The 17,051-nt window shown below is 38.2% G+C and overlaps 3 protein-coding genes across 4 annotated transcripts in view; 1 reads left to right on the top strand and 2 right to left on the bottom strand.

The window, feature by feature from the left end:
• fgf1a (fibroblast growth factor 1a) overlaps positions 1-4,134 on the top strand; it is a 5,098-nt gene extending 964 nt beyond the window's left edge. The window contains exons 1-3 of one of the 2 annotated variants that reach the window (XM_088431865.1): positions 1-2,867; positions 3,714-3,817; positions 3,915-4,134. The exon at positions 1-2,867 is cut by the window's left edge and continues 964 nt beyond it. In XM_088431865.1, the coding sequence (XP_088287991.1) occupies positions 2,714-2,867; positions 3,714-3,817; positions 3,915-4,103 (447 nt within the window). In that variant the 5' untranslated portion in view covers positions 1-2,713 and the 3' untranslated portion in view covers positions 4,104-4,134. The remainder of the gene's footprint in view (positions 2,868-3,713; positions 3,818-3,914) is intronic. The other variant, XM_088431866.1, reaches the window with a different exon arrangement.
• Positions 4,135-5,895: 1,761 nt separating this feature from the next.
• On the bottom strand, positions 5,896-12,408 carry ndfip1 (Nedd4 family interacting protein 1). The gene is made up of 8 exons (XM_088431354.1): positions 12,127-12,408; positions 11,010-11,103; positions 8,694-8,833; positions 8,529-8,616; positions 8,070-8,194; positions 7,926-7,992; positions 7,734-7,846; positions 5,896-7,194 (listed from the first exon to the last, which is right to left on the bottom strand). The coding sequence occupies exons 1-7, from the start codon at positions 12,160-12,162 to the stop codon at positions 7,740-7,742; spliced, it is 657 nt and encodes a 218-aa protein (XP_088287480.1). The 5' UTR covers positions 12,163-12,408; the 3' UTR covers positions 5,896-7,194; positions 7,734-7,739.
• Positions 12,409-12,538: 130 nt separating this feature from the next.
• gnpda1 (glucosamine-6-phosphate deaminase 1) lies at positions 12,539-16,803 on the bottom strand. Its single transcript, XM_088431353.1, has 6 exons — positions 16,364-16,803; positions 16,133-16,234; positions 15,153-15,335; positions 14,855-15,039; positions 13,390-13,564; positions 12,539-12,748 (listed from the first exon to the last, which is right to left on the bottom strand). The coding sequence occupies exons 1-6, from the start codon at positions 16,485-16,487 to the stop codon at positions 12,690-12,692; spliced, it is 828 nt and encodes a 275-aa protein (XP_088287479.1). The 5' UTR covers positions 16,488-16,803; the 3' UTR covers positions 12,539-12,689.
• Between the last annotated feature and the right edge of the window lie 248 nt (positions 16,804-17,051).

Raw genomic sequence — 17,051 nt, 5'->3', positions numbered from 1 at the left:
TTTTTTTTAAATTATTTAAGTGAGCCCGAAACATTGAATTCCCAGATGCTTATAAAGAAATTAGCCTCTAAAGTTAGCCTCTTAGCATGTAAAGCCAATTTTTAAAGTACATGTAAAATTGTTCACAGGAAATATGGATTGAGTGTTGTGACTATCCTTAAGTAACAAAAAGTTTGATTAATACATGTAGATGCCAGAAGATTGCAGATAAGGCCAAATACGATGGTGGCAAGGCATTACCTTTGTCTAAATGAAACCTAACTAATCACTGACATAGTTCCTTGGCAACATGATGGCAGCAAGGCACTACTTTTGTCTAAATGAAACTCCTCAGATTACTTAACATAATTACTTGTACCACGATGGCGCAAAACACTACTCTGGTCTGAATTAAGCATTCAAAAAAATGTGTTTTTAATCTCCAACATAGTTCCTTGTACCAGAATGGTGGCAAGGTGCTACTTTTGTCTAAATGAAGCTCCTCGAATTACTTAATCATAGTTCCTTACACCACTACGGTGGTGTCTAAATTAAACTTTCAAAAAACTTAAAAAAAAAAAAAAAATCACCAACGTAGGTTTTAGGCGCCACTTTTGTCAAAACAAAACGTTTTTAGTCACTTCAACATAGTTCGTTCGCACCATGGTGACGGCAAGGCACGATCTTTGTCGAAATTAAACTCATTAAGTTCCTTGCACCATGATAGCGGCAAATCACTACTTTTATTTAAAACTTTTTTTTTTTTAAATCAACAATGCAGTTCCTTGGCACCCTGATGGCAGCAATGCACTATTTTTGTCTAAATTTAACTTCTCAAATTACTTAAACATAGTTCCTTGCACTACTTTTGTCTAAATTAAGCTTTAAAAAATCCCCAATGTAGTTCCTTGGCACTATAATGGCGGCAAGGTGCTAAAAGAAACTCTTGAATCACTTCAACATAGTTCTTTGGCACCATGATGGGGGCAAGATACAAATATATTTCCCAAACGAATTTAAACTTTGCAGATCACTTCAACATATTTTCTTGGCACTTAGATGCCACTTGATAGGGGCAAGGCACTACTTTTGTCTAAATTAAACTCCCCAATTCACTTAAACCTTGCGCTTAGTATCCGTTACAGGGGGGAAATATCTCCAAGGAATACTTATTTAATCCTCATGACAATTACTAGTAAATAATGACAGTGCAAACCCTTTTTTTTTTCACCGAACTATTCATAATTTTTTGGGAAAGGAATTTAAATGAAAATGAGCAAGGTTGTGGAGTGGCCGAGATAACGTTTCCTCCTCCACACAATGATGGCGTCAGCTTCCATGGATAAACGACAAATTCATCAAACAGAAAGGTGCAAACGCCGATTACTCATTTCTGATCCAGGCTCAGGTGATTCTTTCTTATTCATCTTCACTTTTGTTTTTTAACATTCTTCGTTGTCAGCTTTGTTCTCCAGGAGTTTGCCTATCAGCAAGTCACTTTTTTTTTTGCCATATTTAAGGTTTACTTTCGCAATCAGTGAACACAAATCTCCGCTGCTGCTCTTTTAAATCACATACCTATAAATATAGAAATATATATATTTATATATATATATCTACAAATACTTTAACTAGAAACACACTTGCCTCATCTTGTTCAGAAAAGTGGCTTTCCTTCTTTCCTGTTCCAACAAAATATGCAATAGAACCGACAGATAAAATTATCACCACCACGTCACATATAAGCTATTTTGGTACAGGCCAGACATTCAGGAACACGTATGGATCAGACCACACAAAGCCTATTTTCATGTTGGATTGATTACAAGGTGACCAAAGCACTTCTTATCCTCCACACGCGCTCACCAAGTACAGTCATTTTATTTTTATTTTCTTTTTTTAATGCAACATGATGGCTTTGGTGACATTGTGTAAAAACTGTGAATAGAATAGACTAGGATAGGAGTCAAGTCTTTTTCACACCAACCGTTTGTAAAAGTCATCAGCCGGGAAAAGATTTGCACTAGCCAACTGTTGCTTGGAAATCAATTTTGTACAAATGATATGCAGACGTTTGTAGACATGTCAAGGGCAAATACGAGCTGAGTTTTCCTGTACATACACTATATATAAAGAAAAATATATCCCGTGTAAAGACAAGGTGAACTTCTTTTTTCTATACAATATCTTGTTTTTGTTACCCGCTCCTTGCCGCTGTCATGCCACCCTTATTCCATTTTTTCTTCATTGTTTATTTCTTTGCTCTCTATTTCTCATCCATCCTAATGTCCATGCTGTAGTTTGCCATGACCTTGAATTAAAAAAAAAAATGCAGTCATGTAATTCTTTGTAAGTCACTGTTAAAGCACTAGTTGAGTGAATATAAATGCGCTTTCCATCCTGTTAAGTCATCTTGTGATTTATTGTGGAATGACTACTTCAGCTCGAACGATATCACTATTAAGAAACCGCTCATTTTTTAATATCCCCGATGCATTCATGACATGAACACGTTTGTGATTCCATATAAAATGACATAATTTGTGACTAACGTGACAATCACCTGACCAAGATTCGTATAAAAATTGTCCCTGCCCGTCCTCCGTATTTGACTCGTCTGGAGAGCGTTGCATCTCGGGGACGCGCCTCCATCCTCCCCCCCCCCAGTGTGCCCGCGCATGCACGGCGGAAAACATTTCTGGAAGAGCCTTACTTTTTGACGGCCCGCTGGAGGATGACCACCCAATTGTACTGCGTGAACGGCGGACAACATCTTCAGATTCTTCCTGACGGGACCGTTCACGGCCAGAAAGATGACACGGACGTTCACAGTAAGATGAGGCGTTCACTGACCTTGCGTATAATAAGGACTCCTAGTCTATCCCACGGTAATCCTTTCTAGAACCTTTATCGCGTTTTTAGTGCATCTAATTTCTATACTACTAAATTGGTTATTTGTACAGAAAATTGGCAATATATTAGAAGTAATTAGAAATTATAAACTAAAGCAGAAAAATAATGCTAAATAAGACTGCGTTTTATTGATAACTTATTATTATTCAATCAATCCCAAAAATTTTACGTTTTTGTAAATCAATACATTTAGATGCAAGTTCTAATATATGCTTTTTAAATGGTTGTCTAAATGGAGTTCTAAAATGCCAGATAATAAATAAATCAATTACTAAGGTAATAGATTATTTGAAGTAATTGAATATGAAAGTGATTACTATCTAAAGCAATTACCTCGATATATTACTTTAGGTACTAATGCCATTGATTAATTTACTTAATAAAGTAATTATTTTAGAGCTTGAAGTCATTGAAGGCTTTAGCACTCGAGTACCTAAAGTAATTGAGCATGAATGCAATTGATTACTTCAGTACTTGAATAAAATAATTAATTTGGCTTGATTATCATGAGTAATGGATTAAATTTGTACCTAATTAATTTAGTACCTGCCCATTTTTAGAACTATATATTTTTTTTTATTTATGATATTTAATTGTATACATGTCTATTATATATACAAAGCACTTATACTCGTTTAATCCGAATTTTAATATGTATGTACAATATTGATTTTTTTTTTACCTTGGATTTTACATGCATTAGCTAATTAACATGGGTTTGAATTGCCCGCCATACGATTAATTCACGTTACGATCCCAGCCGCGGAACGGATTAATCTCGTAAACCAGTGGCCAACTGTATATATATTTTTTTTTCTCAGCTATTCTACAGGTCATTACTGTGGATCAAGATGTGGTGCTGATCAAAGGACAAAAAACTGAAAAATATTTGGCCATGAACGAGGAGGGACGCTTGTACACTTTGGTGAGTTGGCATTGGCCACATGTCAGATCCCAGATCTGTCAATATTATGCAATTTGATTTCAATGACTTTTTGCCCATCTTTCACATGTTGTCTCAGTCCGTTGTAAACGATGAGTGTCACTTCCTGGCGAAAATAGAGAAGAATGACCACACCACATACAAGTCTCAGAAGTATCAGGAGAATGACTGGTACGTGGCGCTGAAGAAGAATGGGTCACCAGAACTGGGTCCCAAAACCAACATTGGACGAAAGGCCATTTTGTTCATCCCCAAAATTCTGCACTAAACCATTCATCCCCCGAATGCTGGACTAAACCCAAAACATATGTGTGTGTATATATATATATATATATATATATATATATATATATATATATATATATATATATATATATATATATATATATATATATAACACTGTTATATCACTTACCCTCTCAACATGCTAGCTGCTAAAATGACTGGTGAAAACGATGATATTGAGTTGTAAGGTGTATCTATATAAAAATGTATTTTTGAATCGAATGAACAGATGTTTTCTAACCGCTTAGTTTGATGACAAAAGAAATGGGCTCATACTCAGCAAGTGGCCTTATACTCCGATGTCGCTGATTATACTGACACTAATGGCAGTTGTGTGAATTGCAAAATCACATCTAACTGCTCGTAATCTATAGTGTGCAACTAAAACAAGCATGCAATACTAATGTATATATTAGCAATGTTTTAAAGTACTTGACATGGCACTTCACCCAATTGCATCTTCTTGTACAATTAAATGTAAGACATTGAATCCAACTACACATAGCTCAATGCTAAACAGTTAGCTACTAAAACAGCCTTATCATGGCTCATGAACTGGAGACATTTGGAAGATTATAATACAGAAGTTTGATAAACTGTTAAAATGTGTAATACAATATTAAAACGAACAGCTAACATATCTTAACGTAATTAATTACAACAAAGAAAAGCCAGAACTGTTCATTTTGCTACTAACACTTTCACCCAGTGGTCATTGTGTGAATTCCAACTAGAAGTTTGTGAAGTAACGTTATGATATGAATAAAAATGTTATTGTTAATTCAAAGCGTCATCTACCAACTACAGTAGTAGTATTAGTTGTTTATATTTGTGTGGAAAAAAAATGTATACATATGTACTGCACGTGGTAAAAACTAAATTGCATTTTGGACCTCCTACCACTTGGGGGTGTAGTTTTGCCAAAGGTCTACACAATCAATGAAATGCGATTCAGGCGTTGCTTGTAGGGATTAGGGAAAGTTTTTCGACTGGTCGTGGTATTGGTTTTATTATGTCAGTAGAGTAAAAGTGAATCTGGAGAAATGTACATTTTGACTGTTTCATATTTATTTTGAAAGCTATAATTGTAACTGCAACAAATTATAAGTAAAAACATTAAAACCAGTGGAGTGGACATTTCTGTCATGAAACTACGAAAAACAAACATTTCCGCGGGTCGAGTGATTTTCCTGTCTTTTTGAGGACAACGTTTGTGCTTCTGTTGCTGTTTGAACACCATCTGCTTGACTGGATTTGATGTTCGTTCGGAACCGGAACAACGGAAAGACACACATTTAATGAAGGTATATGACGACCAATTGCAGGTATTTTCGTGACGTCATATTCGCCGCGTATGTTTGTTTGTACTTTTCTAAAAAAAACACTGGCTTGTTTAAAATGTGTTTTTCTCGTCAATTTGTACGTAGAATTTATAAAGTGCCATTTGCTAATGTTGGATTTTCATGTATTTCTTTTAATCAAATGATGCCTCATATTTTCCGGGAGAAAGCTATGTGAAAATGAGCATCTTCGTCAAGTGGTTCCTTCCCATTGACCCATACCTACAGTATACCGTATATTGAAAAAAGTTAAAACATGTTTGCTTCTTTTCAGTATTGTAAGTAAAAACAGTTTTTTTGTCGTCACATACGTAACTATTAACCACCAGACATCAAGGTATGTGTAGCGCTACGCGTTTGGTCATGTTAACGACAAACAAACAAAACAAACAAGTTTTTGTAGTTTTCGCCAACAGAGCCACGACTCGGGAAAAATCCATTTTAAAGTGACATTTATTGAACTAAATCTTCTCTCCTGTACAACGTCATTACAACAAAACCTCACAAAAAATGTCGCTCTACATCACTTAAAATGAGCATCAAAGCTGTGATGGTGACGTTGAAATCATTAAGGCGAAAAAGAAAAGTTGTGCTTCAATGGAGAATCCTTCTGACATGCAACTCAAAAATAGTCATCACACTCGGATGTTTGTTTGAAGCTTGAGGTCAAATGACGATTTCTTTGTCGTAGATTGACGAAAGTGCGCCTGCATACCACATTCTTTGATAAAGGTTTCAAATAATCTTCACAAGGGTACTGTGATGCTAAGTACGATGACTTAGGATATATACATTGATATTCCTTTGTCATTGAATGACCCGTTTAGCATCTCATCCGGGCTTTCAATCTATTTTCAAGATTACATGTATTAGATTTGAATTAAATGAACAATAACAATCACATGACACAAGGGTGCAATTTTGGACACCTGAGTTATACAAAACATGCATTACAAGCATGTACACTAAACCAGTGATTCCCAACAACTAATGTGACACTGAAAACTACCCAATTTAACTAGATGTGTTTTCTACAAATTATGTATTGTTGTTCATCTATCTGTGCCAGTGACTCATATTGTTAAATGCTTTTCTACTTGATGTCAGAAGCATTTTTTTTTTAAGGTTTCGTGACATTTTTGTTTTGATGGTGAAGTGCTCTGACTCAAAAGTTGGGAAACACTGCACTAGATGGACTTTAAACACTTCCTGTGCCCCAATACTTTTGTCCACATCGTCATTTGTCTTTACTTGGAAAGAATGCCCTGGGTGAGTCACTTGGGGCAGGAAATAACACTGTGAACCCGCAAAATAAGAGCTGAGCGAGCGATGCGGCATTGTCTCTTATAGCTAGCTGTGCAAGTGTGCTAACAGAACCTATAAAAATCACAATAAAACCATGAAGTGGCGCTATAGGGTGAGCCGCATGCTTATGGCGCATGTTGAATGGTGAAGACCTGTTTTGACTTCCAGCCTCTCGGTGGAGAGCAAGAGTCATGCAAAGCAATACTAAGGTATCACTTATGGAACGTTACACACAAGCTGGAGATAGCATGCGCCGCTAATGACTACACTGGGGGGGACGAGTACTGCTAACTTCTTTCCATGAATATAGTGGCAAAACAAAAATGAGTCGACTGTTTCCTTTTTTTTTCCCCAAAATGAGTCGTTTGCTCAAGAGCCGTCTAGAGTTGGGGGGTTGTCGTCATGTCTTCGTCCTCCGCGTTCGACCAGCTAAGTTGAGAAAATAGAAATGCTCTTAGTTATCACACAGAACAAACTCATGTCTATTTTATATCATTGTTCACTTCTCCCATGTTTTGTGTATACTGTATATAAGTGTATATATGTATATACTGTATGTGTGTGTATACTGCAGGCACATACTGTATATATTTACACACACTGTCAACAATCATGTATTGATAATACCATAGATCGAGTGTTTACGACACTTTACCTACGTACTGCAATACCAATCCCACATTCAGTCTAGTGGAGTATGATCCAGTTTAACAGCCTGTTAATATTCGGTCTTGTTCAGCCACATATACAGACACTTTTGCTTAAAACTAAACCACTGCAAGTCAATCTACAGCGATGACGTCTTGGCATTATAAAGGGGCATTTTGGCCCAAAAGAAGAAAGAATCCTACTTTGCCGAATCCTCTTATTGCTGTAGTGCCTGTTTCTGAAAACGTGTCAGTGTCCGGGCCGGTCTACATTTCCTTCTTCTGCCCTACCTTCATGTAACAACATCATGCCATACCCACCTGGCTCTAATAGATGAAGAGCACCCTTGTTCGGGGTAAACTGGCATAGGTGGGATCGGCCAGCTTGCGCACTCTCGAATAGTTGACGAAGCCTCTGACGAACAGCATGAAGCCTGCCGTGCAAACATAGAAATTACGTATCGTTGTGTCTAAAATATATATATATATATATATTTTTTTTTTTTAACTCACCCAAGGCCAGGAAGACCCACCACAACCAGTACTGTCCGTCAAAGTAGCCAGGAAAGTAGGTGGAAAACTACAAAGAGCAGCAGTCAACCAATCAAAACACAAGCTCCATCCAATTTTACATACTTAATTTTCCCAAGGACTCACCCTGACGATAAGAACCCATTTGATGAGGGACAGGCCGAAGCCCGAAATGGCTCCATATCGACCGGCCGCCGATGTGGTCAAACAGAAGGACAAGAAGAAGCCGATCCAGTTGAAGAGGAATGCCACTGAATGAAAGATCACAACGCCTCAGCGCTCACTCAAGGACATCGCTTTTATTTGTCAGAAGTTGTTTTAGTTAAAAAAAATAAAATACAAATAGTGCGCTTTTCTCCAACTTTGAGGCTGTACTTTGTCGCCATCTTGTGTCAACTATAAGAAATTATGATATGGAGAGTAGGTCGTCATTAACTTATACTTGAGGCCCTAATCGAGAGTATACACACTACAAAAAATGCTTGGTACCAAACGAATAAGGAACTACAGTAATCAATTTAGTAACTAAGTACTGAAGTAAAAAAAAAAAGCAGGCATGTCCAAAGGGAGTCAGATATTTCTTACTGAAAAAAGTGAGCATGAATATGCCGTCGTTGCCTATTCGCAGCTGGTCGGCATCCTCAAAATCATCTCGGGCCACAAAGTCGTCTTCCTGCAAGCGAGCGTGTGAGTCAGTCACGGTAATTTGTCTCCCGGCGGTAGACGGACGAGCGGCGACCGAGACGATACCGTGACCCTTCCGGTGACCAGGGGTACGGCGGCCTCCGCTTTGCTCCTCTCCGCTTCGTCGTAGGAGGGCAGAGTGGTGGCGACGCTGTAGGACGGAGGGTTGGGGAATCTGCTGCCATCTTCCTTGTATTCAAAGAATGCTAAAGAGCAGAAAGACAAATGAGATAAGTAGCTAATACATTTGTAACAATACCCCAATAGAATTAAAAACTATAGAGTATACAAATAAATTCCTGCTGTGCTCAATGTCGCTTCTTAAGGGCAGTGTGATGCCCAGATGGAGATTGGAGGTACAGTGGTCCCCCGGGTTACGGCGTCCCAGGCTTATGTTTTTTTTTCATGTTGCGAGGTGAAATACTGAGCTTTTGCATCCCCTCCTTTAAGGTATTTTCCCTGCTTTGCAACAAAAACAACTGTCATGACCCTAGGGGGTTGACTTCTATTTGTGTTGTATCCATCTGCAGGCGTTTTTAGGTAATTGCGCTTATCTTTTGTTGACATCAATGCCTCCATGCACAGCGTCACGACAAGGCTGGTCTGCTATTGGTCGGCCTCACTCGTTTCAAAATGGTGGAACGGTAAAGCTTTGTTCTATCGTGAGTGGTTACAAAACCGTATTCAAAGTGCATTTTACTGCTTAATTCAAACTTGAAGTTTGAGTCCCAAGATTGCTAGTGATGTTATAGAAAGAAGTAAGAAGATGCTTTACATGAAAACGAAGCTGGAGATAATCAAGAAATAGGAAGCTAGCCTAGCCTAGGCTACCCTTACTTGGGAATCTGGGCATAACAAGCGCCACTCAAAGGTAAATAAATCTTTTCTATATTTTTTTATTTATGATGTTTTCTGATTGTATACATGTATATACGTAAACCTTACTTATGTTTGGCAAAATATGTTTTTATGTATATTCATTTTAAATAAAACCTTAAATTTTGGATTAAAGTTCACTATTTTTCCCCATGCTTTGAACTTTGCGGTTTACAGTCCAGTGTGGCTTATCTGCGTTTTTTTTTCTTTTTTTTTCTAGCCACCAGAGGGCAATCTCCCGATAAACAAAGTGAGACATGGGAAGATGATATTGGAGTATTGACTTTAGGTTTAAACTGCTATTCTACTCACTATGAGGAGGTACTCTGCACTATTAAACACAAACAGTGATGTTACTGTTGTGTTGGTGCAGTATTTTAACAAGCTGAGCATGTCAGTATAATGTTGAAAATATGTCGGTGTTACTCTTGCTTCTAAACATGCCCGCATGCTCAGTCTGTGTTGAAAAGTTTGAAAAGAAAGTTTTAAGTGAAAACACTTCAGTTTAACCTTTATTCAGCATATTTTTTTTTATGTTACAGCCTGCAGTTTATAGTCCGATGCAGCTTGTGCGCGACAAAATTCAATTTTCAGTTACATATTTTTGGATTATACTCCGGTGCGTCTTGTAGTCTGAAAAAAATGTACTTATCAAATTCATTTGACAGTCCCTACTGCTGAAAACAGCTGAATAAGTGGACCTTCCCTCTCATGTATGCTGGTGCAATCTGAAGGCCATGTCACGTAGGAATTTGCATACACACGCTGCACCTTTCGGCACAATCATTTTTCTTCGATTAGAATGCTTTTATGATCGAGAGAAGTCAAAGTCCAAATAAAGATCATTTTCATGAATCACCCCTCATCTAACGCATTTCATAACTATAATAGAGAAATTACATAACACAATTTAAAAAAAATGTGACAACTTGTAAACACATTCCAAGTGTGCTTTCTTTGTGATGAGGCAACATATTTTTATGCCACAAACTAGCACCGTTCATAAGCATACAATGTCTCTCATGTCATAACCCAGGACTTTTAAGTCTATACAGTAGAGCTGCTAAAAGCAGAGCAAGGAAGGAGGAGAGGAGAATACATTAAAGGTGATACGCATCCATTACTCCTAATGGACCATTCCATGCAAGGCAAGCCTTTCATGTGGCTGTCGTCCAGCGGCGGCTTTTGTGTTTTGCCCAAACACAAAAGCGGCAATCCAGTGAGTCAGTGGACTCACGCCCATTTATGACATGTATGATCTGTCTGGAATCAAATCCGTCTGGAATTGCAATCGAATGAATGGTGCACTAACAAAGATTCAAAGTTGAATTTGAAAAAATAAAAAACAGGCAAATTGAAAGAAATTGTGATATTTTAGACATAACGTAATTCATTTTAGTAGTTCAGTTCAAAATGGACCAGTCAAAATATGTTTTATAGATTCACATTGCATGGTAAAATATATTTTTAACTTTATTAATTACAAGTGATATAAATCTTCCGAACCTGCATTATCTGCAGAAACGCTGCTGTAAGGAGGAGGTGCATCAGGGGAAGCGGCCTCTTGAGATGTCTGGAGCGGCTCCTCCTCGTTCACCAGCTGTGTGGTAAGCAACAATTTATCAATACCAAATGCTCACAAGGAGGAATGCGTTGACCTAAATATCACTGAGTGATCACAAAATAATGACTACATCAAATGTACAGAAAGTGCATTATTGGCCATTGCAACAAGTAATTAACAAATGGTTTCACTTAAGTATTTTACTTTATTGACACTAATTAGTTCGGGGTTTCTTTCTGTTTACAGGGTATTTATTTTTTAAAGTTTTTTTTTTCCCTTATGCTTTTCAATGGTGTAAATTAGCACGTGTAGATTTCCACTCTTCACAGGGAGGGCTGACCTCTATTGTACAACAGATGTAAATTATTTATTAGGGCCCAATGAGTAATCTGCCAGCCCTATTAAACAACCAAAATGAGCTCTCAATATCGCCAAAAATGGACTATCCTTTTGCCAATTTTTGCGTGCACATGACAAAACTGAATAGGACATTGACTTTCAAACTTATTTATTAGATAGACTAAATTCATAACATTTTCTCTATTGAAAAGCTAAATACAATACTAAAGGACAAGGAATTGTAAAATATCAAAAGTTCTGTCTGTAATTCATACTGTTATAAGCGTTCGGGGAGCAAAGCATTCGTAATAAATTACACGTGTTTTTTTAGTCGGCCGATTAATCGATTCGGGAACGATCGGGCCCTAGTTGTTATGTAATGTGTGCAAGTTTTTCAAGATGCTTTGTTCAACAATCCGTGTAGTTAGTATTCTCTAACATATATTTTGAATCGTTTTCCTTTGGTAAATAACATTGTTTAGCGAACGCCAGCTAATGCTAACAAGCACTGGAAAATAAACAAAACCTGAAACTAATGCAATAAACTACGCTCGGTTACACAGAGTTATGCGCCTTGAGTGTTTTGTGCATGATTTCGTAGACGCAAAAAATATTCGCTCAATTACGATGCATTTGTTGTCGCCAATGACAGGCTAGCTGGAAGCTAGCGGAAGCAAATAGCAAGCTAGCGTCCGGCGATTATGCTTGACTCGACTTTACCTCTTGATATCTGACGTTGCTGTTTTGCTCAGCCATCGCGGAGGAGTTGGGTGTTGATTAAAAATATCCTCTTCCGACGCTGGAGGTCAAAATACGGCGAAGGGCCCTCGCAGGCGAACGAGGGTTGTTACGCTGCCTCGAGTCTTTCCTTCTCCAGCCCCAAGAAGATCTGATGCCTTCACGGCTTTCGGAAAATGTTTGTTGGGACGTCACACCTAATCAAGCATGACAAATCTAACCAAATGTAATAAACGCTGGTTTTATTCTCGGTTATTTGAAATGATCACTGACGCGAGTTGCGTTCACTATCTGCTCACATTTGGTTGAATGGTACGGTTCTACTCTGATATCGCAAGAGTTCTTGGCGCACTTAAAGGTAACACGAGCTGTCGACAAGAAGCAACGTCCCAAACACAGTTTTTAAACACTTTATTATAAATGTGAAAGAGCATTATAACCAAAGATTTGCTTCCACGCACACGTGTCACTGCACAAAATAGAAATGAAATGTTGGAATGTTTACTTTTTTAAATGCATAATCACAAAAAATGTACGAAGCCTCCTCATTTCTTGGCCTCTAAATCAGGCATTTCAACCAGCTTGTTGTGGACATGCATCATCCCTGCGGGAGAGAGAAACAAAACAATAAGTTTATTGAAATTCTTCTATGTTTTGCAAGAAGCGTTTTTTTTCACCAAAATAAAGGCTTACAAACTGCCGTATCAGTTTATTTCAAGATAAATATTCACATTATAGCGTGAAAGTCACATTGTTTCAAACTATATTTAAAATACTCTCAGATTAAAACAAAAATGAATTGCAAACGATGGGAAGCCCTTTTTTATTTTCATTGGCGATGCGCAGTTTCACGCTGGGTGTTATTTTCGTCCACAGGAGGGCGCACTGACAAGCAATAAAATGACTCAAATTTGATTCTTGATTTGGATTTAAAGTAAATATTTTGCGCTTATTTTGTTGAAAAATATTACTCTGCAATACAGATATTTTTTTCAGAATGTCTTTGTAATTAGCTGCACAAAAAAAAAACAGTAAATATTTTGACCAGTCATATTTTAAATTAGACGGACCTGAGATCAAATGTGAGAAGCTACAGCATGGATGCGAGCCCTATAAATTGTTAATATAACATGAAAACAGATAAAACAACAATCTTTCCAGCCTGCATCATATGATGCTAACCCTCCTTTATTTGTTTCGAGTCTGGCAGCAATATACCTTCGTAATGACATGTTTAACTCTCACCTTTAAAATACTTGACAGTCTTAACCCTCAGCTCCAGTGTGGCGTCTTCGTCACACACGAAAACCGTTTGTGGGTGCTGCTGAAATGCCGACACGGTCCACATGTGGTTGACACCGTCTTCTATGGCTTTGTACAAAGCAAAGGCTTTGTGAGCTCCAGTGATGAGAATCATCACCTGTAGACACAATCAAAAACAACTATAGCCTTTATAATATTAGGACAGCATGGTGCCCTAGTGGTTGACACATCTGTCTTGCAGTCTCACAATAGTACAGTTGTAAACTGATGGTAAATGGACTTTCACTGATACAGCACTCAAAAGCACTTTATTTACACTAACTAGTCGTTTAACTACTGATCTGTATTTATTTTTTAAAAAGCGCTTTAAGCAGTGTTTTTTTGATGTGTTTAACCAGTTTTCCTGTTCAATAAATAGTTAAAAGCGCATCAATGACTGTTGCGTAATTTTTTCTTTCACTTCCTTTGAGTGGCGGCATATTGGAGACGCGTTAATAACAAAGAACTCGCTTGTAAGCCGAAAATCAGGACACAGGCGGCCTTTTAATAGATTGGGGGGGGGTTGGTTGTAGTTTTTATTTTAGTTTTTCAAACTTATTTAGTTTTGTTTATTGTTAGCAAGGATTTGTTTGTTTTGTTCTAAACTGCCTTAGTTAAGTTAGAAGGTTTAGTTTTATCTACATGGCGTATTTGTCGAGTGCAAGATAGAACAAAAAGGCGAGAGTATTGTGTAATAATTTAAACTAATACATAAATACGTTTAAAAATAATTTAAAAGCAAATTAAAATCTTGTACATTGACAGAATTGACAGACTAAAAAAGACATTTTGGCAAGTTATAGTTCGTTTCAGTTTTGTGAATGTAAAATGTGGTTTCGGTTTTGATTTTGTTGCCAAAAATGTTTTTTTAATTCACCTTTATTTCATTTGTCTTCATCAACTAACATCCTTGTACTCGGCGTGCAATTTTTTGTAACAAAGGAATGACTGGGAGAATTTAATTTTACATGAAACAGTTAAACTACACTAAGTGGAAAAACTCAAGTCTTGCCTTTCTTTGTGCATTTTACCGAGATATTGACGGCACGTTTCCATGTTTCCAGGAGCAGCAGAGTGATCATGTTAATAACCTGAAGGATAGCAAAGCTATCTGTGCTTTAAAATAGTAACTGTTAATTAAAAAAATATATATATATTTTGTTCATTTAATTTTCAGTTATTAGAAGAGTCATTTCAAGGAGTAGTTAAAAACACGAGACTTGAATATCGCTGTTGTAAAGCTTTCGGTATTTTTCTATGGAAAATAAAGCTTTTTTTTTTAATTAACGTCCCACAATACTTTCCTCAAAAGACCCCATCCCTCTGCTCCTGGTTCGGTCCTTTAGTCAAATTATAGATCCCTTTGCGGCCCTCATGTCAAATCGTTTGCCCGTCCCTGGTCACTAACCTCTTTTGCATCCATGACGGTGCCCACTCCGACAGTCAGCGCCATGGTGGGCACTTTATCGAGGTCTCCATCAAAGAATCGGGCGTTGGCCACGATGGTGTCCCTTGCCAAAGTCTTCACCCTGGTTCTGGACACCAGACTGGACCCCGGCTCGTTAAAGGCAATGTGGCCATCCGGGCCGATCCCTGAGGTGACAGGAAGGCCGTTTGCGCGTCGTAAAAGATCGACATCTTTATGCCACGGCAAGATAAGAGCCGTCGTAAACACACGGTTGCTTAATCTGGGTTTGGTTCCATACCTCCGACAAAGAGCTGAATGCCCCCAGCCGCAGTGATTTTCTCCTCAAAGGCGTCGCACTCTGCCTGCAAGTTTGCGGCGTTGCCGTCGAGGATGTGCGTGTTTTCAGCTCGGATGTCGATGTGCTTGAAGAAGTTATTCCACATGAAGGAATGGTAGCTCTCGGGGTGATCTCTGGGAAGGCCTGAATTTTTGCAAAAGCACAGTAGTCAGTTTGAATTATTTTGCAGATATTTGCACTAACTTTGGACATTAGCATTAATATACAGACACACAGTAATCCAGACTCCTTTGCAGGGGAAAATATTTACTTTCTGTTGGCGTAAAAAGCTGAATTGAAGATTTCCTGTTCAGTATTCTCCAGCAACAATAAGGCTAAGACAAAATATTTTTTCGTTCTTTGTTGATTTTATTATTTAGCTGGAAGTCACGCCCACGCTGGACGAGCGGTGTTGGTTTATGCCTTTAAGGGGCGTGGCCTAGAGAGTGACATAAGTAGCAGTCTGGCGGATTGCCCAGTGCGGCCACTTGCTCTATGCAAGTGTTGTCATTTTTGCATTTGACTCTTTGTCCTATTCAATAATGGCTGAAAGTCCATCTGCAACTTTTTTTGTTTGTCTCACTCGAGCAGAGGCGTATTGTTTTTTTGGCTCGCAACACAAAGCAAAGAATATTTTTTAGAAGCTCAATTTTGGGCACTAGTAACGCAAGGCACCTGTGTATTCCTGAAAATTTCCACTTGAGCTGGCCTATCCGCACTTTTGCCACACGGTTACGTAACAGTGAGACTAATTTAGCTACTCAGCCAATGACTCGGCAGCTATGCTGGCTGAAGTTCCGAAGCAAAAGAGTCACTTTCGGGAGGCTTTCTGAAAATCCGCTGATATCAGCAGAACACAAAATTGTGTTTTCATTCCTCATCCCTGGGCTACAGTTGGGAATAGTGAAGATACATTATATTGTGTGCACAATATGACTTACCCACATATTCATCCATGTTGAAGGTCTTGACATACTGAAAAGAGAGTTGTCCTTTCTTGTAATACTCAATCAGTTTCTTGTAACAGCCTAAGGGAGTGCTTCCTGGAGATAAGCCAAAGAAAAAGAAAAACGCTTGGCCTGCAACATTTTGTACTAAAGCGCATATTGTGGCTAGTTTACCATTGTATCGAAAATTGGCAAAAATTACAAGGCGGTCAATTTGATACTCACCAGTAGGAAGACCGAGGGTGAAATAGCGGTCCGGCCCAGGTTTGAAAAGTAAAATCTTATTCCTGATGTACTTTGCAGCCCACTCGCTTGCCGCGTCGTAGTCATTGAGAATAATCAATTTCATTATCCCGTTTGCAAAGAAAAGAAAAATGAGATGCAACACTCGATCTCTGAAGATAACCTCGATGGAAGTGAAGACAAAACACACCTTTATCAGACTTTAGACTAAACAGATTTGAGACTCATCAAGGGGTAAATTAAATCTAGTTACAGAGCGTTTGATGTTTTCAGAGAGTTACCGAAAAATCTGCGTAAAAACTTTCGGAACACATTAAAGCTTAAAGTTTAACAACACTATTGTCAAAGCAGACCGTCTCGAAAACTGTTGCGGCGGCTTGCAACTGCCTTAAAGTGTGTGCGCCGTCTTTCTGTCATGTGATCTGCGCAGTGGCGGATGGATACGGAACTCGCAGCGGAAATGACGTCGCTACATCGGGCTAAGGTTTCTTTTCAATTTTTATTTTTATGTGGAATCTTCCACGTGCATTTTCACTAAATTACAGTACGTTTATCCTCCAATTTTATTCAAAAGTTGATGTGCTTGGTGAGTCGCAATACCATTCATCGAATCATCTTATTGGTAACTTATGAGGAGTCGTCGTATTGGAATCCTGAAAATAGGATTCTA

The sequence above is a fragment of the Hippichthys cyanospilos genome, chromosome 13 (assembly GCF_059441005.1).
Source record: "Hippichthys cyanospilos isolate Australia breed blue-spotted pipefish chromosome 13, RoL_Hcya_1.0, whole genome shotgun sequence".
NCBI classification, from domain to species: Eukaryota; Metazoa; Chordata; class Actinopteri; order Syngnathiformes; family Syngnathidae; genus Hippichthys; species Hippichthys cyanospilos.
Note: the sequence above shows the minus strand (reverse complement) of the source record. Positions and strands in the feature narration are given on the sequence as shown.